This window comes from Struthio camelus, chromosome 7, assembly GCF_040807025.1.
Source record: "Struthio camelus isolate bStrCam1 chromosome 7, bStrCam1.hap1, whole genome shotgun sequence".
NCBI lineage: Eukaryota > Metazoa > Chordata > Aves > Struthioniformes > Struthionidae > Struthio > Struthio camelus.
The window spans coordinates 13,960,923-13,986,655 of record NC_090948.1 but is presented as its reverse complement, the minus strand read 5'-3'; the positions used below and the strand labels follow the sequence as shown (position 1 = coordinate 13,986,655).

The following is a 25,733-nucleotide window of genomic DNA, read 5'->3' as shown; positions in this document are numbered from 1 at the left end:
GAGACCAGGCTAATTAGCAACGGGGAGGCCTTTTGAGCTCCTCAAATGGAAGATTGGTATGCCTTGGAGGAAGTCAGTCCCGTAATCCTAGAGTGAGATAAGTTAGTGGGAAAGATTTGTGCAGAGGTATGGATACTGAGATACGAGCTGTAGAAAACCCTTCAAGCTGTTAGATGTCGGTATTGCCTCATTCACAAATGGGCTGAGAAGGTAGCTGGATGGTGGGTCATGAGCTATCACAAAAGCAGTTCTTGATACCATCTAGGAAATAGGAAGCTTTTCTCAATGTTTTTTGCAGTGCAAAAATATAAAAAAAAACCCATGAAAATCAGGACGCTAAGTCTGGTGTTGCCTGGGACAACATAAACTGAAAAAAATCTGCACCTCAAAGCCAACCTTTCTTAAGACCCATATCTCTCAGTGAGTGGTAAACGAGCCTTTAAAAGTTTATTGGCGTAGCTTGTGCACGTGCTACCTGCTCATCTGTGCAGCGACCCCTTTTCCTTGTGGCTGTGCAAAACATGGCTGAAAAGGGAGCCTCTAGGGGAGGGAGGAGCAGAGGGAGGAAGGGAGATTCTCCCTTCTCTTTTAATTGACATTTTTGTTGAGGGGCCTGATCCTGTCTATACAGGGGTAGGTGTGCTCTGTGACTGGGACCATAGCTCTCGAAAGGACCTTTCAAGAAGTGCGGGCAGAGACGTGGGCTTGTTTCTCGCTTCCTGTCACACACAAGAGTGAAGTGGGTGGGGGCTGATAATGCAGGGACAGTTCACCATTTTTCCTACAGAAGAACCCAAGACATCCAGGACCTTCAGTGTCGGAGAGGAGATGCTGACTGATTTTTGGAAGGTAGCTGAGTATAGTCTTCTGGGATTATTGTTCTGGACTTGTTCAGCTCCTTGGCTTCCCTTTGGTTTCTGGCCTTGAAATGTTTGCATTTGGATTTCCTCAGTTTGGACATGTTCTGATCTGATTGTTTTGGGTCTTTCTCTAGTCTGATCCTCTTGCTCTGTGAAATATCCACTTTCTACTTTGTTACAGTGAGTGACATCATTTTTTCTTGCTCCAAGACATTTGTTATACCTTGTCCTTCTTTTAGCATGATTTTTTATTATATTTTAAAGCAAATTATTTTTCATTTTCTGTGGGACAGCAGGAGTAAAGATTAAATTGAATTCATTTTTATGTCAAAGGCAGACAGGTTTGAAGATAATTTTTTCTTGGCTTTGTTTTCTTTCATAACCTCTATGTTGTAAAATATATAAAACATAAACAAGAAACTAAATGGAAGGTGGATAGTGGGCTAACCCTACTTCACCACCAGCTTCCCATGAATATTAATCAGGTGCCTTTCTTTGAGCATATTTGATTGCTGGTGTAACACACTCAATATGACACATTTCCCAGTAGGCAAGAAGCTAGTTGTCATGTCAACACTTGAGGTTTATTTTCGTTTATTTGTGACAAGTCCTTATTCCTTCTCCTGTTCTGTCACTCACCAATAGCAAATTATCCTCTGTTTGGAGTGGTAAGAATATCCAGGCGACTGTGTGGGAGAACATAGTGGAGGGAACGAGCTTCTCAAAATACTGCTCCTGACCTCTCCTCCTTGTTCTACCTAATTTTAGTGCTATCTCAAAGAACCAAGTCAAGGCTGCTGAGCTTTTTGAGTACAATAGCAATACCTAAGACCCTCTTATTTTCTGAAGGTTATTTTTAATCCACTGCAAAGAGGCAAATAACAACTCTAGACCAGATCTGTATGTGTCAACTGATGAAGAGCCTTACCTGATCCCAGCTTAGAATCTGACCTCTCTATTGCTGCTGGTATTTTATGCTGGGAGAAAGCACAACTCCTCTGATTCTCTAGTTATTTGACACTGTCTCTAGGACAGATATGTACACTTTAATTACACCCAGATACTCTGAGCTGGCACTGGCAATACTTTCTGCTGCTTTAGCGTCATGAGTGGGACTGTGTTCTCACTGCAGCCACAGATCTATGCAAGTGCTCTGAATCAGCCCTGTAGCCCTTATTAACTTGGAATTCCCCTCTCCTCAAGCCAGAGCCAGGTCTGCAGTGTTTAAACATGGACTTTCAGTCATGCTTCTGGGCATAAACCTTTAGTAGATGGAGGTTCAGTTGTAGTTTGGGACTTTTTTTTTTTTTTTTTTTTTACCCAGTACCCTTCTTGTTGTTATTACTGGTATCAATGCCTCTGGCCTGTTTTGCATTCTTTTGCATTGTTAGAGAGTCTGTTGCTGAGACTAAGCTATGGAAGCAGTAATTGCCAAGTTTTGTGAATCCTGATTGAACTTGAGGAGACAATTAGCTGAGTGTCAGAGGATATCAGTCATGTCCCCCAGTACTTTCCACTGAAAACATTTTGCTGTCTCTGGAAAGACACAGACTGAGGACAGTAGCAGATTTTATGGGATGGAGAATCCTGTAAGAAGCTTTGCTAGACTGGTCACTCCTCCTTTGAAGTTCCCTGTTATCCTCTTGGGTTTAGTTCAGCAAGATCCTTGTTAATGAGTGCAGTTGTGTGAACTAAAATCACTGAAGTAGGTTCACCTCGGTCCTTATAAACACCGTTTTCTTTCTTAATGGCCTATCCTCACCCTTTATAGAAAACTCAACAAGTGTTTGAAGCTAAGAAGCCTGTAAAAGTACTGAAGTGTAAAATATGTGATCCTTTTATTACTGCAGCCAACATCTCAGTTGTATTTTCATTTTCTCCCTAATTTGCAGTTTTCAGAAGGGCAGTTCAAAGGCAGAGATGGCATATTTAGATTACATACATCCAGAGATACAGTACCGTGATTGTTCTGTTTCATGAGTTCCTTTCTTAGCCTGAGTGAATTAACACTTAATCCTCTGTAACTCCTGACAACATGCTGGAGGTGAGCATGTCTTTTCTTACCACTCTGAGCATCTGCCTATACATCTGCTTTCTGATACAGACCCTTTTACAGTAGCATTTGATTGCCTTATGTCTTCTTCATGGTGTTCTTCCAGTTCTCTTCCTTGTCTCAAGCAAAGCCAGGGACTGGCAAGGCATCCCATCAGTGTGATGGTCTTACTATCCTCTATCCGAACAGAAGCTGTTTATGCTTCTTCCAGTGCACAGAGCTGGTGCTGGGACTGTTCAGCTAGTCATGCTATATCATGTCCACAGCAGTTTCATATCAAGGCTATGTTGCCTATAATGGCTGTTGCTTAATTTTGGGAGGCACTTATAAGTTCCGCAGCGAACAAGTTGAAATTAATAGTGTTGGTATTGTCTTTTTTTCTCCTTGTGTGTTACTACCACAATTAAAAGCAGTCATCAAGGCTAGGGTATTTCAAGGGGAGGATGGGGAGAGACCCAGTAGGGTTATGGAATGGATGGCTTTTAAAATCTTTATCTACTCCATATCATCTCATCAGTTTTCTGATGCATTTATGATTTGTACCCTTTATTTATGATTTGAACTTAAGCAGCCTGAGAGATATTTGCACAATGGGGAAGGGAGTGGTGACTGTGGAAGTGTGATGAATTCTTGAGTCAATCCAGTGAGTAGTTATAGCTTTAAATGCTTGAGGTGGATCATGCTATAGCATTTAGCCAATTGAAGATGAGGTTAAAACTTCCCTTCAGAGACCTTCTTTCAAGCTGCTGATGACATTTTTAGACAACAGGCTCCTGTGTGGGCATTTCTCATGTGTATATATTCTCCTGTTATAGACACCCACTATTTGACCTGTCGGATCCAGGAGTGCTCAGAGACCAAAAGGAGTGGGCCTTTTTCACGCTCCATTGACATCAGCTCACTTGTTGTTCAGGATGAGTATATCTTCATCCAGGTATGTTGACCTGATATCAGTGTAACATGAATTCTGGCTGTACAAGGTATTTGTTTCTGTGCAAGAGGAGGTATATTCTTATTCTTTTGTGCATGGGAACGAAAGCCATGGGACCTGGGAATCTATACCTGCCTGCTATAGATTGGCTATGCAGTCTGAGACAAAGCAGTTGATCTTTCTGTGCCTTGTTCTTCCCATGATCAATCTGATATGTTTTGAAAGTTCATTCACCAATGATCATAAGGGTCCATGTGTTTCACAGAAGTTCAAACTTGCTACTGTTGTGGCTACTTGCAAAATACAAAGAAGGTAGTGATGAAGAGAGGACAGTGAATAACAAAGTAAAGGTGTGAGGGATCATTTTAAAAAATTGAAAGGCTTATGCTGATTTGACAGTCAAGTAAGGCTTGAAGGATTAAAGAAGGATTTGCAGTGGGAGGCAAAATAGCAGGAGATTGGAAAAAGATGTTGCAGGACAACTTCAGAGTGGAAAATGGTTGTAAATTTGTCAGCTAGTTGATAATGGTTCTGTAGATGAGGAGAAAGTGACAGAAAGCCAAGGAGAAGTGACTCATTTTGGAGATTTTCTGAGAGAACATGGGCCACCTCTCCCCATTTCATACCTGAGGAGGTGTGAGAATGATTACGACATGAAAGAGTATTTCCTCAAAATGTGCCATTCCGGTGAAGACCAGGATCCAGGCTGCAGTGATTCCAGGTTGTAGAAAGCTCCGAAGTCACAGAGATTACAGAGGGTTATGACATTAGCTTATTGTGGCCAATGCTGAAAAGGGGATGAGATGAGACAGGGCTTGGAGCCAAGCGGTACAGAAAAGACCTATGCTTCCTTTTTTAGGGGCAAGGCTGTGTTGAGCTAAGCTTCTATTTTTCTGTCTTGAAAGTGCTGCTCATAAAAATGGGAGGTTTAATGGGAAGGCTGATAACTCTGCTGGGATTTGATGGAAAGCTGGATCCATACGATCTGGGAGGACAGCGATGAGGAAACTGCGTGCGCTTGCGTAGCGTTGGCAGTCTGCTCATTGTGCAAGCAGGCGAGTCTGCTGCTCCGGAGAAGGCTGATCGCTATGGGAGCCACAGCTCCCCTCATTCTCCTGTGAAACCCAGGCTGCTGCCACTTTCTTTGGCATCATGGGGAGACCTGCTGCTAGAATATATTGAGAATTTAGCTTTTGCAACTTTGTAAGTCATGATGTGACTAGAGGCAATGGTTTTCCAAATGGTAAACGTGCTGCTCTCCAAAGAGTATTTGAGATACACAGTTTTAATCTAGTGCTTTATGTCTGCAGCTGAGGGCATTATAGAGCATCCCAGTTCTTTATGGCCAGCACGAGGCCCCACAGAGATTTCTCATTCCATAGGTCTCACCTGTATTAAGGCAAGGCCACTCAGTCTTGGGCTTGCAGTGAGGACACCTGCCTGGTGTGAACGTTCTTCTCCTCAAATTAGCAGTGAATATAAATAATGCTCCAGGCTCAAACTAATAGCTGCTAATTACTTCAAGTTAAAACAATAAAATGTCTCTCTCTGTCTCTCTTTCTCTCTCTCTCTCTCTCCCTCCCTCTCTCGCAAATGTATATATATATATATGTATATATATATAGAGAGAGAGTATGTTTTTATATATATATGGTAATACTTGATGTGCCTTGAATATCCTTAGCACTGTTTTATTTCAGCTTAATGGTTGTTTGAAGTGAAAATCGTATACACACACACACACACACACTTTTTAAAAATGTTAGACATACACCCTGAAGAGTTCTGTTGATTTTGGCAGGAGACTTGCACTTTCACAGGTTGTCTATCACTTTTCCCTCTTTTTGCATCATAACTGCACGTTTTCTGGTCATCCAGCAGTCTGTTCTAACTGGCTCAAGAAACTGCATAGATTGATTCCATGATGTAACATGCAGACGCTTCAGATTCACATCACATACCTTTCTCAGCTGAAGCTGCGTTAAATCCACCCGTGTCCAGCATATGGTTGATGGGCTATGCAGAGTGTTTGCTTGGTACATATGTAGGAGTACTGATATGTCCTGGATATATTAGCTTCACAGCCCATGTGATGTAGCTGCCTATTATGGGATGCATCAGATTCATAGCGTGTGCAATGTCTCATGCGTATAATTCTGTCTGGATAATCTCAGACAGAAATATGGGAGCCAGCTCTTTTGAATTTCAAATATTGGGCAGAGATGAATAAATAAATATCAACTTAAATGTTAAGAACCTGGTGAGATTTAGTAGCTGCGTAAAGGATGGGTGCATGAATTCAGATTTGCCTCTGCTGAAACAAATCAGAAGTGATGTAGAGGAGCAGAGAGAGGAACACATTTCATTTAACTTTTGTCATGAAAACGTTAGACTTTTGATCGAAACCAGTAGTCTGTGTTCCCCCAAAGCGAGTGGAGAGAGCAAAACCTTCAGGGGCAATTCCTCTTACCCTAGACACCTGCTGTAAGATGAGATGGGTGTCTCTCTGAATGTGCCTTTCTCATTAATATTAGAAGGAAACTAAGTATAGCTTAGAAAAGACTCCTAACTTTTTTTAACAGCTAAAATCAAGTGAAATGAGTCCCAGCTACAGATCTCCATGTTTTAGTTTATCTGTATGCAGTTATTCACTAGTAAATAAATACCCATTCTAATCAAGTTGATAAGCAGGCCTGTAGTGTCATGTTCCTGGAAAGCATTAACCTGTATAACTCTGTGCACTCAAAGCAGATGTGATATTATGGTGCATAATACATAGGGAAAAGAAGAATATGGAAAATGTTATAGTGCCATTATAAATCAATGATTCCTTATCATGTGGTGTGCTGTTGTGCAGCACTTCTGCAAGGATGTTGCAGAATTACAGTACAAAGAAAGGAAATGAGAATGATCCTGTGCTGGGAAGAAAATCCCATGAAGGGAGGTTGAAGAGACTGGGTCTAGGATGAAAAATGTAGAAAGTAATGAAGAAGGAAGAAATAGCTACTAGGGGAGAATAGGAAGAATTCTTATGAATAAAACAATAGGTGATCACCCAGAACTTATTGATTGACTTTCTATTTGATTGCTCAAAGTAATTTAAGGGTGCCTAGTGCAGCCCTATCTAAGATTGGTAATTCTGCATAAATTCATACATTAAGAGAAAATCCTGCTCTCTGTTACATATATAAGATTTCATTCAAATTAATAAGATTGCTCTGAGGTAGCCAGAAGCCAAAATTGGCTCCTTCTTTCATGGTTAATACTTAATAGAGCTTGCAAAGCGGGTCATTTATTTGTGGGAAAACCTACGAATATTGTATTAAGTGTAAATTTATTCACTATACCAAAGAGGAGCTAATTTCATGAGGGCCTAGGAAACGTTAGCTGCAGGTTTGCTGTTAAGGTCAGTATCAGCTGCGTTCAATATAGTAATGGAGCCAGTGCTTTCTCGATAACTGTAACATAACTTTACCTATAGGTATCTTTGGCTACTTGCTGCTGAAAGAGTATGACTTGTTAAACTCAGGCACAGAGATAGCCTGTGACTGTCTGTAAGATCTGACTTCCTGACAATTACCTGAACTGCTACTTTCTTCTCATGTGTAGAGCTTACATTATAAGACTGATCAGTCAGGGATAGTCTTTTGTTTTATGTGGGTACCTAGTCCATTGAGAATTTATGCAGTAAAAATAAATCACAGAGTTGTTTGGGGGAAAATATTTTTCGAGCAAGCTGTATTTTTTTTCTGCTATCAGTGTTCTAATGAAACTGTTCAGGTTGCTGAAGAGTCTAAAATGCAATATACTTTAATGAAAATGGAGATTATTTTTCAGGAAATTCTGGTTTTGAGTGAGAAGGCATTGTTTAGACAAAAAGCTTTTTTATTTTTCTCTAGGTAAACAAAACATACTAATGAAACTTAGTTCTTTAGAGTAGCTATTAAACCGAAGAGCAGGAATGTTTGTGTAGCTTTCCTTGCCAGCGGATGAGAAAATTATACTGAAAATGCAAGAAAGCATCAGTAAATATCATCACATATTGCAGGGAGTGAGGACAGTCTTGGGCCCCAAAATTCTCAGAATAGTATTGTTTATTTATGGTGGCCTGAGAACTTGTTAACAGGGGTATGAAAATGGCACTGTTTGTTGGAAATCAGCTTTGCTCTAAGATCGTGGTTTCTACAGAAAGCAACATGCTCTAAGATCATGGTTTCTACAGAAAGCAACATTCTTACGGATAAATCTACAATGGGACTAAGTATTGCTAAGTTAAAGTAGTTGTTCTCAGTTGTGTAAGCATAATTTACAGGTTATCTCAGGTGAAAGAGCTCTGTGGTTCTGCTGGGTGCCTGGGGTCCTGTGTTTGATGAACCTGGCCACTAGCAGGAACTGAGGATGTTCTCAGCTCACTACTGCAGGCCCATATAAAGACTGTATTTTCCCGTAGATCCCCAGGTGTCAGGAGAAGTACAGTAATAATGATGAAACTCTCCAGGATGTGTGGCATAAAGACTGCTGGTAATACTGCTGATAAATTACTGGTGGCCTGAGGATGTGAGACGAAGTTTACAGGGAGAGGTAATATCTTTTGTAAGATTAGGATTGATAAGGTTGGAAAAGAAGCAGAGAAGCTTTTGGGCACGCTCATGAGATCCTAAGGATCCTGAGGAAGGATTAGGTATCTGAAAGTTGTCCCTTCTTTTTTTTCCCCAGCTATAGGTGTAGGTCACATAAAATATATTTCCTCTCTCTACAAATTTTGTTGTTTTTCTTGATGCCCTGTAAAACTTTCTTGTACCCTGTGTCTTTCTTCTTTCCTCCCAGCAGTCCTACCAGCCTAGCTCAGCATCCAGTTAACGCTGTTCCCATTCCTCTCTGAAGTTTCTGTCTCTGTCAGTGCTTGGAGACCCTCAGGGTAACTTTGGTCTTTTTGATTTGAACTGGCTGTAAGTCAGTGCAGAGATGTGTGGATGGGTGAGCAATACCTATCCTGATTTTTTTATGTCTTTCTTTTCCCTGAGATGGTACAGACTCTGCTTTCCCAACAGAGTGCAACTGGAGTCTGCAATCTGAAATGTAGCTCAGACTTTCAGCACTTTGCAGGGCAGTGACAAAGGTGTTGGGTTTGGCAAAGTCTTCTGGGTTTTAGAAGAATTTGATACCTGATTCGAATTTGAGGTGATCCCTATTTTCTCTAGAAGGCCAAAGTAGTTCCTTGGGAGATGAACACTTTGATTTGTCTTTGGGGCTAATGGTCAGGGATCTTGCCTCATGAGGACAAGGAGTGGCACCTGTAAGCTCTGGTTGAAAAAGGCCGACTATTTGCTTCAGACTCTGCTCCTTTTCCACTTTAGATGAGAAGTTCCTTGCACCATTAACCAAAAAGGGACATGCTGAGAGGCAGTACATCATCACTTTCCAAGGCTTTTAGAGAACAGGGACATAGCTGCCTCTTTTTCTTTTCCACTCCCATGGTATAATTTATCCAGGTGCTTAACTGCAGGCTGAAATTCGTATGAGGGTCTGGTGTGCTTGCTCTCCAAGTGCCCAAAAACTGCCATATTAATCACTGTTGTCGTCTCTTACTCGACCTTTTCTGCCATTTCCCCTCGTATCTTGGCAACTTTCTATGGCATTTCATCTGTTGCTCAGTCTCCTGGGAACCCTGGGAATTGCGCAGCCATCTCTTGACTTCAGATTCCCACAGATCAAGTTGCCCTGAGACATGCAATGTTCCCATGCCCAAAAAGCTAAGTGCTCTGATGGTTGCACTTTTTCCTGAGGATGATGTGATGACGCAGGAGTGTGAGGGGAGTAGGGAAGATGGAGTCTGGCTGTGGTTAATATTTTCCTGAATGAGATGGGGTCTTTGGCATTGCCACTTGTGAGCAGGGATGCAAATGGTGGTCACTTGCAACTTACATAGGCAGGAGTGTGGCAACAGGTGAGGTTCTTATAGATCACAGGAAGTCCATGTGGGAAGTGAGAAGATGTCAAAGAAGAAGAAGTCAAAATGCTCTTCTCTGTTGCCAGTCAGGTGTCTGGCCCTTTTTCACCCTCTGAAGTAATTTTTGCGGATAGAAGAGTTTTGCTTACTTGGAAAGGGCTGTATAGAAAAGCTGTGTCTCAGCCTTCTCAGCAGTATGAGTGAGAACAAGCTAACTCAGAATTTCCCTAGATGATGTTGCGTGGTACAGCTAAGTGTGACTCTCACAATACGGATCTGAATAGTTCCTCTGGCTCAGAGGAGGAAACATTTCTACCAAAAGCTGTTGAACCAGTTCAATCTTCTTTTGCATCAGAAATATGCACATGTCAGCATTGACCTTATAGCACCTATGGATAATACTGCCTTTTTTGGATACCTGGTGTCTCATCATCAGAGTGTGTCCAAAAATCTCAGCTGAAGTGGTTTGATAGAAAATGGCTTTTGTAGAAAGTGGTGTGTCTTTTTTTTTTTTTTTTAAATCTCAATCAAATTCCATTTTTATCAAAGTGGATTTTTTTTTGAGAAATGATTTTTTGTCAGGCTCTCAAAATATTTCCTGTTTTTCGATAGGTTTAGAATTGGCAGTGTCCATGTTGGAGTGGGTGGGGCATTTCTCTTTAAGATTTTATAGAGAAAAAGAAGTTCCTAATCATTCTACAAACTAAAGATGTCAAAACTTCACTCAGAAAAATGGTTTCTTACTATTATTACCTTTAACTGGCATTCAGGAAAATTTGTAAGCTCTTGTATTTAGGAGGACATGAGCGTATGTTTCAGATTTAGTAGATATTTAAGGCTGTGCTAAATGAATTTACTTTGCTGAATCAAAGTCAGTTATCAGGTGAGCAGACTTCAACCAGTGGCCACAGGCACAGCAGAGATTGTACTGATTCATATAGATACCTGACCTCAGCTCTGAAGCTGTCGACTTAATAACTTAAATATGCAGAACATTTTCCCAGGAATAAAGAAGAGAAAAAGATATATTTTATAATGTGAAATCTCTCAGCAGTGAAACAAGATGGGAGGGGAGAAATTAAACTTTGATTTCCCAGTCTAGAGCCTTCTCTTTATTTTCATAGAAGCGAAATACACCATGTTCAAATATATATTTATTTCCTCCATTTTTTAACTGGGAGCCAAAGGTCCTAACAGAAATCAATCCCTGCAATTTATTTTTAACTTCACCCTGCTTAGCTACGATTGATTTTTATCTTTGCGATCGATGGTAGAGAAAACGGCTTGGCGGGACAATGGAGCACTCTCCAACTTCAGGGTCTGGTCCTTGAGTCTTTTATTGAAGAAATCATTAAAAACTTATTATGAAACTAATAGGATGAAGACGTTTAAATGATGAACATGATTACACCTGTTTTACTGGTGAACAATGCTTGCTACAGCTGATTTTCTCTTGCCCCTATTTAAAATGCTAGATGGCACTCCAGTGGGGAAATTAATCCATACAGATGAAAGAAAATACATCCCAGGTGCTAGTTAAAAGCTCTTCTTAAAGCGAGACAGGCAGTAAGTAGTTAGCTACTTTCCTATTCAGTGCTGGATGCTTTTCATCCATTTCTAGCACTGTTTCATCTTTGCTGTGCCGAATGTTATCAGATTTGGAACTGGAAGCTAAACATCTGTTGATAAAAATTGATTAACATTTTCCTTTTGTTTACTTATTTATTTATTTACATTTTGTTTCTAGGGCTTTTTGTGCTGTACTTACTTACTTTTTTCTCTCTCTCCTTTCCTCTCATGTTGTCTGATGTATGAGCGGTATCTGCAGCTTAAGATGTAAAGGATCACCTTGGCAGACTCATACATTTGCTCTGAAATTCTTCAGAAGGAAATTTAATGTGTACAATTATGTACCTCTCTTAAGTTGGTTTCTGTGTGGGTAGCGTACATTTGCGGCTATAGCATAGCTTGTGCTTTGGTGTAACTGTCCACAATTGCTGCAGGAGTTACTGTTAAAGCAAACCCAGTATTTTCTCTCAGGATCACCTCTGTCCTTTAGCTGTACTTTCAGAGCTCTGAGGGGAGGGGAAAGTGAATTGGAGACTGGGCCAGTATAATAGATGGTGTCTATAAATAATGCTTTCTCTTAGCAAATTTTCATTGATAGGTCTGTCCCTCTGAAGTGTGGCATGCTTTCAAAACTTGTTTAGTTTATCAGGCAGGTGAGAGTGCTTTGCACACAGAAGAGTTAATCCTCATACATTTCTGCAGCATAGAAAAAGGCATATCTGCTCACACTCAGGTAATTGTATGTTGCATTAAGCACTGTGCAGAAGGTAGGATATTAATGAAGACCACGGGGAGATAATTAGGGCTACATTGTACGTATCATGAAGTGATTCATGCTGGGGCAGTGGAGAACCTCAGTACCTAGAAATATGTGGAAAATGGTTTGTCTTGGCCATGGTGAGCAATCAAGAAAGAAAAACATTGCACAGGACTGGTGCAGATCTAGTCCTCCTGAATCTCTTGGACTTAGGCTTGAGGGAGGGTGGGGGGCACAACTTTTCAGTCATCACCCTGGCAGATCTGTGCAAGGCCCAGAGAGTAACTGGCTCTGAAGAACACAGAAGTCCCTCGCTAGAGGCGTGAGCGTAGCAGCCTGCCTGCTTAATGTGGAATCGCTCCACTGTGCTTTAATCCACAATTTGGTTTAGGGGATTTTATGCTCATGAGAAGGATGAAGGGTAACTGTGGTTAAAGTAGTGAGCAGGGATGCCCAGACACCGTGTCAGGGTGGAAAACACAGATCCAGGATGCCATTACAATACTAACACTAATAATGTTTCTCAGCTTTTGACTTCTACCAACCCATGTGATGTTACTAGGAAGGGGGTAACTCTATAAGTAAAGGAAGTCATCTCAGGAAAAAATGAAAGCTTTGTTGGAAATAATGTCCAAAGAATGAGTGTCAACAAGGAAGTTTAAAATTTGGTTCTGTAATGGGCCGAGTACCCATTTACTTGACGTGGGATGTACAGAGAAAGGAAGTAAATTATAGGAATTGCAAACATAAACAAGTCTGATCACTGTAGACTGAGCCGTTGGCCTGTGCTATTATCAATTCTCTTTTGCTTTGAACATATCAGGAATGTAAAAGGTAGATGACCTGTTCGAATAACTGTGCAGGGCAAGTAACTGTCTTTGTGAACAATAGCCCAGGCTGATAAACAGCATAGAAAAGAGCCCTCTGATCTCTTAGCCATTAACCTAGGAAGTGTTCACTAGCCACACACCATCACTGTTTCTCCACCAAGGCTGTGCCTCTGATTGATTGTATTTCAATGTTAGCAGCAGTGCCTATTCTTTTAGCCTTTCTGTGAGTCCTTTGAGCGGGAGGAAGCAGGAGGGGTCTTGCTCAGCCCAAGGTTATTTGAGAAATGTTGTAGTTCCATGTTGGCTTTACAGCAATACCTGCCTTATGCCTGGAAACTACAGGTCTCCCAGCATTAGTGAGTCGGAAAGATGAGAGTAAACCCTGGCACATTATGCTCTGCAGTTCCTGAGGTCATTTTGGATGTCTTGGATTGTCGTGGAGCTTTGCATTCTGGGGCCTGAAACTTGTAACTCTTTCTGCTTGCTTTCCAAACTCTTTCAGATGACCAATCTGATTTTTGGTTGAGCAAAATGTCTTCTGCCTTAGCTAAAAAAATACAGAAGAAAGAAAGAAAAAGTCCTTAAAGAATCATGATCAATCATTAACATGAGAAATGGCTTAGTGTGTTTCTAGGCACATCACAGAGATTATGGAAATGAATGGATTCTGTGGCAGACTTTCTGTAATTCTCTGCACCCTTGCAAACATTTTTCTATTATCTTCTATGTCTGATGTACTCTGTCCTTTGCAGGTCCTGATGGTCAGCATACTGAAAATTTAGGGCAAAGAGAAACTCCTGAAGTTTCTCAAGCGTCAGCTGATGTAACTGAGACCAAACTTCCCTCTTGTAACAAAATGTGAGGGCACTGAAGAAGATTGGTAGATCGTGTGTGGAGGGGGAAATAAAAAACACGAGTTAGGAAAGACAGATGTGTTTAATGACAAACACTTTTGTCCAAAGGAATAATTTCTACTGGCCAGCAGCCCAATTAAACACACAAAATAGAAATCTAGAAAAACAGATTAATGAGCCAGTCATTACCAAAGGAGAAAGAAAAAGACAAACCCAGCTAATTCTATACTGAGCATGACAGATGAGCTCACAGCAAATAATTAGGTGACATTCATCAAATGTGAACTAAAAGGAGGCGTTAGAGGGGAAAATGCTATCATAATCTCTAGGATTTACAATGTTGGAGAGTTTGCTCATAGGAAAAGGAAAAGTTCATCAAAATAAATTAAGCTGGGCCTTCCAAAATTAATTCTCCAGCACAGTACTTGCCAAAGCTGTATTGAAGGCTTGATCATTTTTGGAACTGTTATGAGCATGGATCTAAATCATGCAAAGATGAGGTCCTGGCTGAGATGAGCTTCACGCAACCCCTGCCAGCAGAATTTGTGGGTGGCTTCATATAACTGGCTCAGAAAGATCACAGACCACAAAGGCTTCTATATCTAAACCTTTGTCAAGGCAACTTAGTGCCAGGTAGAGGACTAAAAGAGAGTTTAGCTAACGCATAGTGACCTTGAACAGTGTTCAAACCCTACCTTTCTACCTGATTAAAAAAAAAAAAAAACCAGTTTGGAGAGCCTTATATCTTATAACTACATAACATCTTTTGGCAGTGGCAGACTTGGAGTAGAACCTCTCTTGGCACAGAGGGAGGATTTGATCACCTCTTGAAATTTCTTCCATACCATTTTCATGTGATTAACTTGAAAATTGTTGACTCTTCCCAATGTTAATTAATCATCACTGCATTCCTAAGGAATATGTAAATATTTGTATCTGCATCTGAAAGGAGAGTCAATGACCATGTCTCAGCCCATCAGAAGAGGTGGATGTTGGACCCAGGGTCCTTGCGAAGTAGTCACTGAGAGTATTCATTCCTATCTGTACAAATAATGAGCTGATGTTGAAGTCATGAACTGGCATAAAGTGATTTCACATCGCAGAGTTATGCTGATGTTATCATGTGAGGATTTGGCTCTTCCACTAGAGGACAGAAATATCACCAAGAAAAGAGGGGATATTTGAATATTCCCCGCACTGTTTAGATGGTATGACCTAGAAGTGTGGGTTCCTTTCAGCAATGTTTGTACAGCTGATAAAGTGCAATCATACAATTACTGCAAACATGAATTTTTACCTTTGAGTTAGACTGAGAGTGGATCAACTGCTTAGTCTGTTCTCTCTTGTGAAAATCTGATTTTGATGCGACTATGCTAGATGGCAAAGATGTGCTTGTGAAATAACACTTGCAGCATTTGGACCATCATCACAGCTGGAGATCGGGGCCCAGAAATGCTACTGTAGCAGTCTACAGTGTGCTTTACATGGGGTGAGGTTCAGGTGACCCCTTTTCTCTCCCTGTCACTGCCACTGGCCTGTTGTGACACCCCAGGCAAACTGCTTTTCGTTTCCATGCGTGTGTTTCCCTTTGACATTAGCTCTGTGCTGTCTGTATAGAATTTCATCTCAGTATGGCATGGACCATTTTTACTCACTTCTTATGCAGTGTTTGGTATAATGTTTTGGGTTTTTTTTTTAAATTTTTTTTGGGGAGTGCTAGATGCAGCTTTGATCACATTACAAATTAAAATGGCAAACAAGGAGAAGGGAAGACCTTGATGCAGAAGCCTGTCCTATTTCCAAACCTTTCTTTCTTTCCAGTTCTTCAAGCTGTCAATGGAAGAGCCTTATCTTGAGTTGATTAGATATCAAATGTAGTAGTATCATGTTCTTCAAGTGACAGCTTCTCTAGAGAAGAATGCCACTATCTAGAGGCGATATCATTACTGAGTACATAATTGATGCCATAACTATATTCCATGTAAGCTCACTCTGAAATACCACTGTTAGACAAAGGGAAGTATATCAGGAGACAGTCTAGGATCTTTCTATTCACTTTATTGGAAATGTAAGAAGCCAACAAATGACATTTCATATAATAAAGAAGTGCTTTGTGATTTGTTTTATCTTAAAATCTGCAAGCTTGCCAAAACAGCAGAAAACAGGAAATTCACCGATGTAAGCCTTGTTGTCGCCAAGCCTAAAAGGGTGCCAAAAAGAATATCCACTGGAAGAGTAAGGGACTAATGACAGGTTTAAAATCCAGTATCTTATGAATTACCAGTGCTAGAAATGAGGGTTGTAAATCACTGGAAGCCTGAAAATCTCAGCTTCTCAACGATATGTGGCATTTAAATGTAGCCTTGACAGCTAATGTTCATGCAGTCCATAAAACCACAGCATTTGGATGTCTGTCCATTCCCCCTACACTCTCATTCAGAGACAATGTGAGAACTCTTCATGGAGAAGAATTTTTTAGGGACATAGAGCATCTAAGAGCTTATCTTCAGCTTTCCAAGGGTGCATTCATTGTATTTCCTGTTTGCATTAAATGGTGCTAGTGTGGATCTTTTCTGTTAGTCACTGTAAAAGCTTGCTGGAAGACTATCCTGGCCCAAGGATATTACAGTGCAAACAGACAAGGCTGAGAAGCAGCAGAGAAAAGAGTTATTATCTCCTTCCTTCAGAGGAGGAGCAGAAACACAGAGAATTTAAATGACTTGCTCAAAGTAGTCTGTGCTGGAACCATGCACTGAACCCAGATCATTCTTTCTCCTACTCAAGACCTTAAGCTTTACACCTGCTTCTCCCTTTTCCTGACATCCCTGATTGTAAAGTGATGCTGGAATTGAAGCATGAGAGACAAGATGGAAAGTGCAATAGCACAGTTCGTGTAAATAAAGCAATAAAGCACCATCCCTCCCAAGTATGGGGATTTCTCTGATGGAGTTCTACAGATGCTTTTAGAGATAGCTGTTTGGGTGACAGAAAAGACGTGTGAAAGGATTGCTGTCAAAGCCTCTCAGAGATGTCAGCACTGGTGTCTCAGAAGGGTCATCACTCACCCTCTTTGATGTTTCACAGGTGACAGCTGGTGGAAGAGCAAATTACTACGTGTCGTACAGACGGGAGCCTTTTGCCCAGATTAAATTGCCCAAATACTCCCTTCCTAAGGTGAGTGCACCATTTATGAACACAGGCATGCAACACGTTGAACAGTACCACCTGTCTAATGGTGAAGTGCCCCAGTTGGGTTCCCTGAATGCTCCTTCTTAAATATGGGGCTAGGATCTTTATGTCTCCCTACCTTTGATCAGTGAGGCTTTCAGAGGAGCAGTTTCCTTATTTCCCTGCAGTCCTTGAAAGAGCGAGTGGGAGCAAACAGATGCCTCGTCAAATAGAGCTTATGCTAACTTCTCCTCCCCTGGTTGCCTATGAACATGTCTTTCCCAATCCTGCTCTGTTCTCTAGAAATGATTTTGCTCATAAGCCTGGCCATGGCACTGGGGGCCCAGGAGAATGCTTGGGATGCTGAGCACTACTGCAGTCTCCAACCAGTGGAAGTAGCACAGAGCTAACAGTCCTGCGTATAGAGCCTCACTGTTCCCATCCCATAGCTGGACGTTGGCAACAATTCATGGAGGTATAATTGTCTCCCTAAAAGCTCTGCCTAAAATAGCATAGCTCTTAGGATGCTTTGGACACACAGATGCACTGTGTGATACTGCTTAGGAGATGACTGGGATGGCAATGCCTGAGATGATGTTATCTGGCACACCTGGGAGGGAGGGAAGCTGGTAGTTCTAGTAGCACTATGCCTGGCTTTCCCCTCTAAGGCCTTAGCTTTCTACCAGATCAAACGGGGAAGCTTCAGTAAGGAGAATATGTCTCTGGAATTACACTCCCAGAGATAAGTCATTGCTTGGAATTGGGCAGAACAGAAGATGAACCTTTCCAGTGTCTTGGATAGATACAAGTTCCAGGGTAGCCCTGCAGGGCAGCTGACACCACCACTACTCTTTGGAGCCACAAGATGGCTATTAAGGGACAGTAGAGGAATCTAATGATCAACAGAACGACCTTCACCTTTGCTTCCTTCTACAAATGAAAATTTTGAGGGAATAGTAGTTGGATAGACTTGCCTTGTGGGCTGTATCTAGCCTTCTGATTGCCAACAGGATAGTGACAGCTAGCAGACGGGATGCTTGTTTTAACTTGTAGATGAAAGCTACAGTTGTGGGAGATTTGCATCTTGGACTCCTTGAACTCCTTGCATTGCACCTCAACTTCTCCTTCATGTTTAGGCTGATCACGGTTCACAGTGTGTTGACACCTGCATAGCACAGAGCACAGATATAGTTTCTTTTGATTGTCCTTCCGTAGTAGTGATGGATTCACAATGTATCACAACACACCGACTTTTTGGAATGCTGATGCTATTTTTCAGGAGGAAAAAACACTATTTATGCTCCCACTTTATGGCTTGGCATTGAAAGCTGCCCCCTCATTAAAAAGTCAAGCAGGTGTCCTGTCATCTATAGAGTAATGAACTTTACTGGAATTGTACATATATGAAGCTGACAATAGAGTAATGCAATATTTCCACTGCAACTGGTCAAAACAGATTAAAGTCACTGGATGATCTGCTATGTTTTCACTCTGCTGGAATGGGTAGGAAATGTGCTTAATCTTCAAGGAGTTAGAGCTGTTGGGCAAGAACCAAACATCCTGATTCAGAGTCTCCTTTCATTGCAGGAAATGACAGATCTCCCACTGACTGCACTCAGTGGGACAGGCTTAAGCCCCCAAAGACTTTCTCCTCATGCCATGCTGATAGACTGTGTTAAGTCTACTGGGAATAGCCTCATCTTGTCTACCCCAACTTCTCCTCTTTGTAGTTCATACTCTCCCCCAAACCAGGTCTTTCTATCCTTTGGGAGATTTCCAAACACACACTTGTGGATAGAGTGGCAGAACACCTCTGAATGAGAAATTAAGGTTTCTTGATCCAGAAACAATACAAGAAATTAATCAGGACTACTTGGCATCTTGGGGGAATTTTAAATAGATATAAATGTTTAAATACATACAACGAAGGCCCATGTAACCACAGTGCCATTGTTTCTAACTGAACCAGTGTTAATTTGTTCAACAAGGGTGGCAAGGATGAAGTGTTTAGCTACTCATCGTCACCCTGGAAATCATCTCCAAGTAATGAACCTGCTTTAAAGGGATAAGAAGGAAATGCACTGACAAAATTCTTTGATATTAAAACTAAGTGGGGAAGCCTTGCTGGACGGAAATCATCTCCAAGTAATGAACTTGCTTTAAAGGGATAAGAAGGAAATGCACTGACAAAATTCTTTGACATTAAAACTAGATGGGGAAGCCCTTGCTGGACCTTCACATCTTGGTCACCAGCAAGAATCCAGCACAGTTTGGTGGGTGAATTATTTGATAGCCTGCATCGTGGGATGATAGATCTCAGACCAACTCTCAGTAGAAAAGTGTGTCTGTTACTAAAATTCACTACCAGCAGCAGCTCAAACTGATCCCCATACCTCAGCTTCAAAGAAACTTGAACTCACTTCTGGTTTCTGGAATTGGTTCTTTACCTGCTAAAAGCACAGCCCATTAGTTCAGCATGTGAATGGAAGCCTTCACTGCTCTTAGTCTGCTGTTGCACCAGGCTTAGTGACTATGAGAGGCTCCAGGGTTGTGAATCTTCTAGGAGAGATAAAATTGACTTTCAAATTTATAAATAAAAAATGCAGCTGGATGAAATTCCTTCAAGCTACCAAAAATGAGGAAGGCAAAAACCCTTCACCCAGCTGGTGGCCACTGACAAAAAAAAAAAAAAAAAAAAAAGGGCGGGGGAAAGAAATGCAGAAAAGTCACAGTTATGGTAATTTATTGGCTTACTTTAACAGAAAATTATTTAAGATCACCTATAATTCATACTCCATCTCCATCCTTTCATAAGTCATAGTAATTACTACATGTCCCAAAAGGCAAAGAAATATAGAGATCCTTAGTAATAGGCCTTTTGTCTTCTTTTAACAGGACATGCATATTATCAGCACAGATGAGAATCAGGTGTTTGCAGCCGTTCAAGAGTGGAACCAGAACGATACATACAATCTGTACATCTCTGACACCCGAGGGGTGTACTTCACCCTGGCCTTGGAAAATGTGAAAAGCAGTAGAGGCCTGGAGGGAAATATCATCATTGACCTTTATGAGGTATGTAGTAAAGGTCACCCTGGAAGAACAGCAACTGCTTGCTAGTTCAGACAAGTGTAAATCTGTCACCACCCTTCCAGGATCTTCATTTTTGGGGGTCATCTCAGACAGAGCTATGGTCTCCAGAGATACAACTATGCAGGCACCAAAATGGCACTGCTCCCTGAAGCAGGGAATCCAGGGATTTGATTTTATAAATTCAATTTAAATTTTATAAATCTAATTTAAAATCTAATTTATTGAATTTGATTCTGAGCCAGCCCATGTGGGCATAGATGCATATAAATGCACTGCATTCTGCAGTGCAATTCTGACTGGTGTGATAACTTGTTGCTTTCAAGTTAGTAACTGGTTAGGCTATATGACATCTTGGGCCCCTATAATGTTTTATTGCCTATTGTTGTCTTCAGGGTTTTTGTTCTGTACACCGTTCGTCAGCACTTAACCTTGGTGCCAGAAGAGTGCAAAACTCCAAAAATTAGAGTGATAGAATTTTGCATCTGCTCTGCTTGGGTCTAAAAGTTGGCATAAGACTAACACAGATCCTCCCGTGAAAGAGATATCGCAAACTTCCAAATGGGAAAAACCTTTCATGCTAATGTGGCTGACTAGGGATAGTCTGAAATACTGGTTTCTCCCTTTGGAGAGCTAGAAACACTTGTTCACAGGCATTGTAGGCGCTGAAGACAGGGAATTTGAATTCCACCTATGTAATCACTGAGCAGTTTATGAACTATACGCAAAAGTTTGTAGGTGACATTTGCCTGGAGATGATAGTGGGATAACTTCTATCTTGAATCATCTCCTGTTCTCCTTTTTCTGCCAGGCCTTTCAACCTTGGCCAAGCACAGTCCATTCACAGTAGTTTTTCCAATTTCTGGCTTCCTCAGAATGTTCTGGTTTTGGTGCATCTCATTGACTGGAAGATCTCCTGAGATTTTAAACACTATTCAGAGTTCAGTGCTCTGCTGGCAACAAACAAAAATTGTCTGTAATACTAACAGTAATGGTTGCAGACTGACTTGGGGAAATTCTACTCTAACATGGAGAAAAGTGTTTAGAGTTACACACAGAAGCCAGGTTTATACACTTATTTCCTTCAGCCAAAATAATATCACTTTAACATCATCATCAATATGTTTGTAAAAACCGTGAGCGTTTTTACTAACTCTACTAACAGACTTCTCTTGCTGGGAATAGTTTGTAGCTGTTTTCTTCCCAAACATAAATGTTCAGATTAGCAGTGGGGATTTCACATGGAAGTAACAAGCTTAAACAACTTTCCATCTGCCTGGATTTGTATTTCAGTGAAGAATCCTGGTGTCTAAGTTGATTGGCCTGAATCAAAATAGATTAGGGACTTATGTGGATCTGTTCAGGGAGGTTTGCTGTCAGTCCTTGTTTAAGGCAACTCCTATCTATCATGTAGAGAGACGGAATGGACATGTAGATTACCTTGCGAAACAAACTTGCTTTATAAATTTGTATGTCTCTAAGCCTCTGGAGAAGCAAGTGGTTCTGATGTGCCAGGATGAAGAGGTTCCGTAGGTCATCCTGGTAATTTAAGGCAAGGAGAGAAAACTCACAAATAACACATGAATCAAAATGAAGGACAAGCTTTATATTTCTTTTTTTCCCTACTTAAATATATCTCTAAAAAGAAAATATATTTTTATATTGTGGTGAACTAGCTAAAATAAACATGCATTACCTCCCATTGCTGGGCACTCTGTACTCCCCAGCTGTGTATCATAGACGCTTCACATATAAAATGCCACTAAAGATTTTCACAGGGTCATTCAAAGGGTAGTGTTGCACAATGGGTTTTAGAGCAGAAGGCTTTGCATCGTAATCCTGCTGTTTCCAGGAAGTTCCGGGTTTGCAGCAAGCTGTTTCTTCCTGTCTCACTTTCACAGGTGTGCAACAGAGACCAGACTCAATGCTAGATTTGCCTGGGGACATTTTGACAGGACCATATCTGTTGGAATGGGTTCTTCTGACAAAAATCAAAAGATTTGGAACTGGATTGGTTTTGATAGAATTTGGGAGTGGAAGGAAAGTGAAGAAATCAAGTTTGCAAAAAAAAAAAAAAATCAATGTTTAAGCATATTCAGAATGAAGCATTTCCATTTTTTGTGTAAATGAAAAAAGACCATAAAAACCTTTCTGTTTTATTTTTTCTGAAGTTCTGCATCTCTCTCTTGCTTGCCAGCTGGTACTGCAGCTGGGAACATGTTGCCCAACAGGAACTCAGAGGCCCACTCTGTGGATGCACCTTGATGCACCCCTACCTCCTCTGTGACCTCAGGATCTTCCCTCCCTTTCCTTTGCTACTTGACCCAACTGTAGTACCCGTACTGCTGCTGATGTGACCTGCGGTCTCCCATGTTAAGGAAACGTGGGGGAGGAGTGGGAAAGAGCATATCCCCAGGCCCACAGAGCCACTGTGTGACATGGTGTTTGTGTTCAAGTCCCTTGTAAGCCTGTCTGCAGCCACTCAGGGAAACCTAAGAGAAATGGGCTGTTGACTTGGGATTTGCCCCATGAAAATCCTTATCTTTGCCTTCCAGAGAGAGAGACTGCAAGACGCCCTGCCAGCTGTGCAGGCAACATCTGGATGTAATTGCAACGGTCATTCCCAGTCTTCTAAGGCTGGATTGAGATGACTTTATTGCTTTTTCGGAGAGCTGCTGCTCCTGAGAGTCCTCAGAAGGGGCCTTCTTCTGGCCTGTTCCTCTGATGTGTTTTTTAATCTCTCTCCATTTTTCCTAGGTAGCAGGGATCAAAGGCATATTCCTGGCTAACAGGAAGGTAGATGACCAGATCAAGACTTTCATTACCTACAACAAAGGCAGAGACTGGCGTTTGCTCCAGGCACCAGACACTGATCTAAGAGGGGATCCTATTGTTTGCCAGCTGGTAAGTGGCGAAACTTCCCAAAACACAACCTACTCCTTCAGAGCTTCTTGTATTAACCGGGCTAGCAAAACTTGAAATGAAGCTGGGGAGGAGGAGGAATTCATGCCAATAGGAGAACTTGCAGGGTAAGGTGGTCTAAAATAAGGCACAGTTTATGGATGAGAACTTCAGATTGGGTTCACTGCCATAATTCAATTACATTCAGTGAACAGTTTTTTCTACAGTAGTCCATAGCCCCTGTGTTTCAAAGGAATGGTATTCCTCTGGAGTTTCACTGGTGCATCTCTCTTCCTGTGTTTTTTCCTAACTTGCTTGGTAAGTTAAGTGGATTTCTGTTTCTGTAACTTTATAGATTTTAAGCCAAAATAGAAAATTCTGACCATCTTACTTGACCTTTTTATGGATCTTAAGTCAAAATAGGAAGATTTCTGGGAGGAAATGGCTCTAGATCAGATTGTTGGTAAAAACAAATGCAGACATGCTCCGTTCCAATGCTGCATTCCTGCTTTTCTTTCCCTCAGTTACTTTTATGATGCTTATTCAGAAAATGAACATATGCTGCTATTTAAAACAATGCTAAGAGTAGAGTGGTCATTTTCAGAAGGATCTGAGCATCTGTCAGCAGTCACCAAGGGTTCCTCTGATATTTGACTTGTTGCATATTAAAGCTTCTGCCTTTTGTTTGTTTCCTGTCAACAGCCCTTTTGTTCCTTGCACTTACATCTGCAACTCTCAGAGAATCCATATACTTCAGGAAGCATTTCCAGCAAGCAGACAGCTCCTGGGCTGCTGGTGGCAGCAGGTAAGAACATAAGCAGTGCTTCTCACTGCTCACCCATGCCTCACTGGGAGCCTGAAAGTGTAAATGAGATGTTATTTGTCAGCTAATTCACATTGACTCCCATTGGTCACGATCTGCGAGAAGAAATGTGGCCCGTTATTTCTCATAAGATGATACCTGTCTGCTATTTGTCATACTGCAGTTAGCTGTGTGCAGGTCTAAGTCTGCAGATGCATGGGGTCCTACTAACTAGGATTACTAATTTCTCTCACTTGACATCTTTTTAACCACTCATGTAAATCTACCTATTTGCTGGAGTCGCCATGAACAAGAAGATGGCCTGTAACCATGGGTACACTTCCAGAAGATATCAGTACTTTTGAGGATCAAGCACAGAGTTGTCACAAAGTCGTTCTGGTCAAGCACAGACTTCATGGGTGCTTTTCTTGTGCATGGCACCTACTTTCTACACCATTTTGCTCCAAGGCTGGCAATACTTCATCAGCACTGCGTGGGTCATTGTTGCTGCCAGTTGTTTTGTGAAATGGTGCTCTGGCAGGTTGAGATGCTTTAATGACAGCCTTCTAAAGTGCTGCATGGTGGCAGTGGCTGATCCATTGTAATTAATCTGACAACCATCACAGGCCTTTTTTGTTCTCTGTTGCCCTCTCATAGCACACAGCCTAATCAGGATGGACAGAGCTACCCAACTGCTCTTAGAGCTCTCGCAGTGCTTAGCTATGTGGGAGCTGCTGGGGTAACAAAGTACTTTCTGAATGGCTGGTGCTATGGAAAGATGGCGTTTTGAGTAAGTATGCTGTCCTGCCTTTTCACAGGAAGGCTCTTACATTAGTACGCTCTCAGTAGAGGAACATTCACATTAGCCTAGTCTTACTTGTCTGTGTAGTAAGGATAGGACTTACTCACCTAAGTGAATAAAAGCCCAAAGTAGGTATGTTACAAAATATGTTCCAAGAGCTTGACTATTCCTTCCAAGGCTCACTTTAGCTCTAATTCTCTCTGGCGGATTTTCTTCTTTGTCCTGTTCAGTCTAGCAGTGGCTTGCAATTGTGTCATATTAGCATATTGCCTGCATGAATATACACTGTTTCTTCCAGTCATTTCCATTCTCATGTTCCTCTGTGCTTTCGGTGTGCCTGCCAGAGTAAGCCATAACCTGAGAGAGGTTGCCCTGATGACATTTCTAGCTCAGCAAAGGAAACAGTGTGATTTCCAGTTCACTGATCAAGAGACCAAACAGGGTAACATACTTTGATTTAAACCTCCAGATCTTCCCATGCTTAGCCAAGTGGAGTCATCACTCCTGGCAGGTCACACTTGCTAGACAGATGCCTAGGAGCAAGCCGAGCTCATGATGCTGCGATTGCAGAGGCTTTTTTGCTTTAATCTTTGAAGAAGCAAATAGAGGCAGCAGGATTGTGAGATTCTAAGGAGTGATCTAAATTGTTAGTCAATGAGGTTCTTTTCAAGCTGCCAGTGCATGGGATGAGTGCTTTCCCTAATCTAGCAATTAACCTTTAAAAGGCAGAGTATTATTTCAGCCCTACTGCCTTGTACAATAAGAAGCTTAACCTAGTGGGAATATATACATCTGTTTCTACTAACCAGTTTTCAACAGTGGGAGTGTCTCATCATGTTCGTGAACGTGTTCAAGGGCAAGCATTGCAACTTTTTCTGACAAAGAATGACTGTTCAAACCCTCCACTGAGAAATGTCTTACTCTGACTCACAGTGGTGCGTTTCCAATAATGATGGGAAACTCAGACTCTTGATGTGAGGGCGGAGGTCAGACTCTTGCAAAGGGAAGCTCTATTTCTTGGTATTCAGTTGTAGAGTTGCCAATACTAAGGCTTGATCCAAATCCTCTTGACCTGCTTGGGAGTTAGTTACCTTTGATAAGGTTTGAATCCACATAATGAATGAAGCTACATAGAGAGAATGAAGGAAATCATGGAACCAAGTTAC

At 41.4% G+C, this 25,733-nt stretch overlaps 1 protein-coding gene across 1 annotated transcript in view; it reads left to right on the top strand.

The window, feature by feature from the left end:
• The window catches only part of SORCS3 (sortilin related VPS10 domain containing receptor 3), a 307,446-nt gene that overhangs the window by 218,144 nt on the left and 63,569 nt on the right, over positions 1 to 25,733 (top strand). The window contains exons 7-11 of the mRNA XM_068949693.1: positions 3,729 to 3,847; positions 16,889 to 16,978; positions 19,868 to 20,047; positions 22,820 to 22,966; positions 23,666 to 23,768. Of these exons, the coding sequence (XP_068805794.1) occupies positions 3,729 to 3,847; positions 16,889 to 16,978; positions 19,868 to 20,047; positions 22,820 to 22,966; positions 23,666 to 23,768 (639 nt within the window). The remainder of the gene's footprint in view (positions 1 to 3,728; positions 3,848 to 16,888; positions 16,979 to 19,867; positions 20,048 to 22,819; positions 22,967 to 23,665; positions 23,769 to 25,733) is intronic.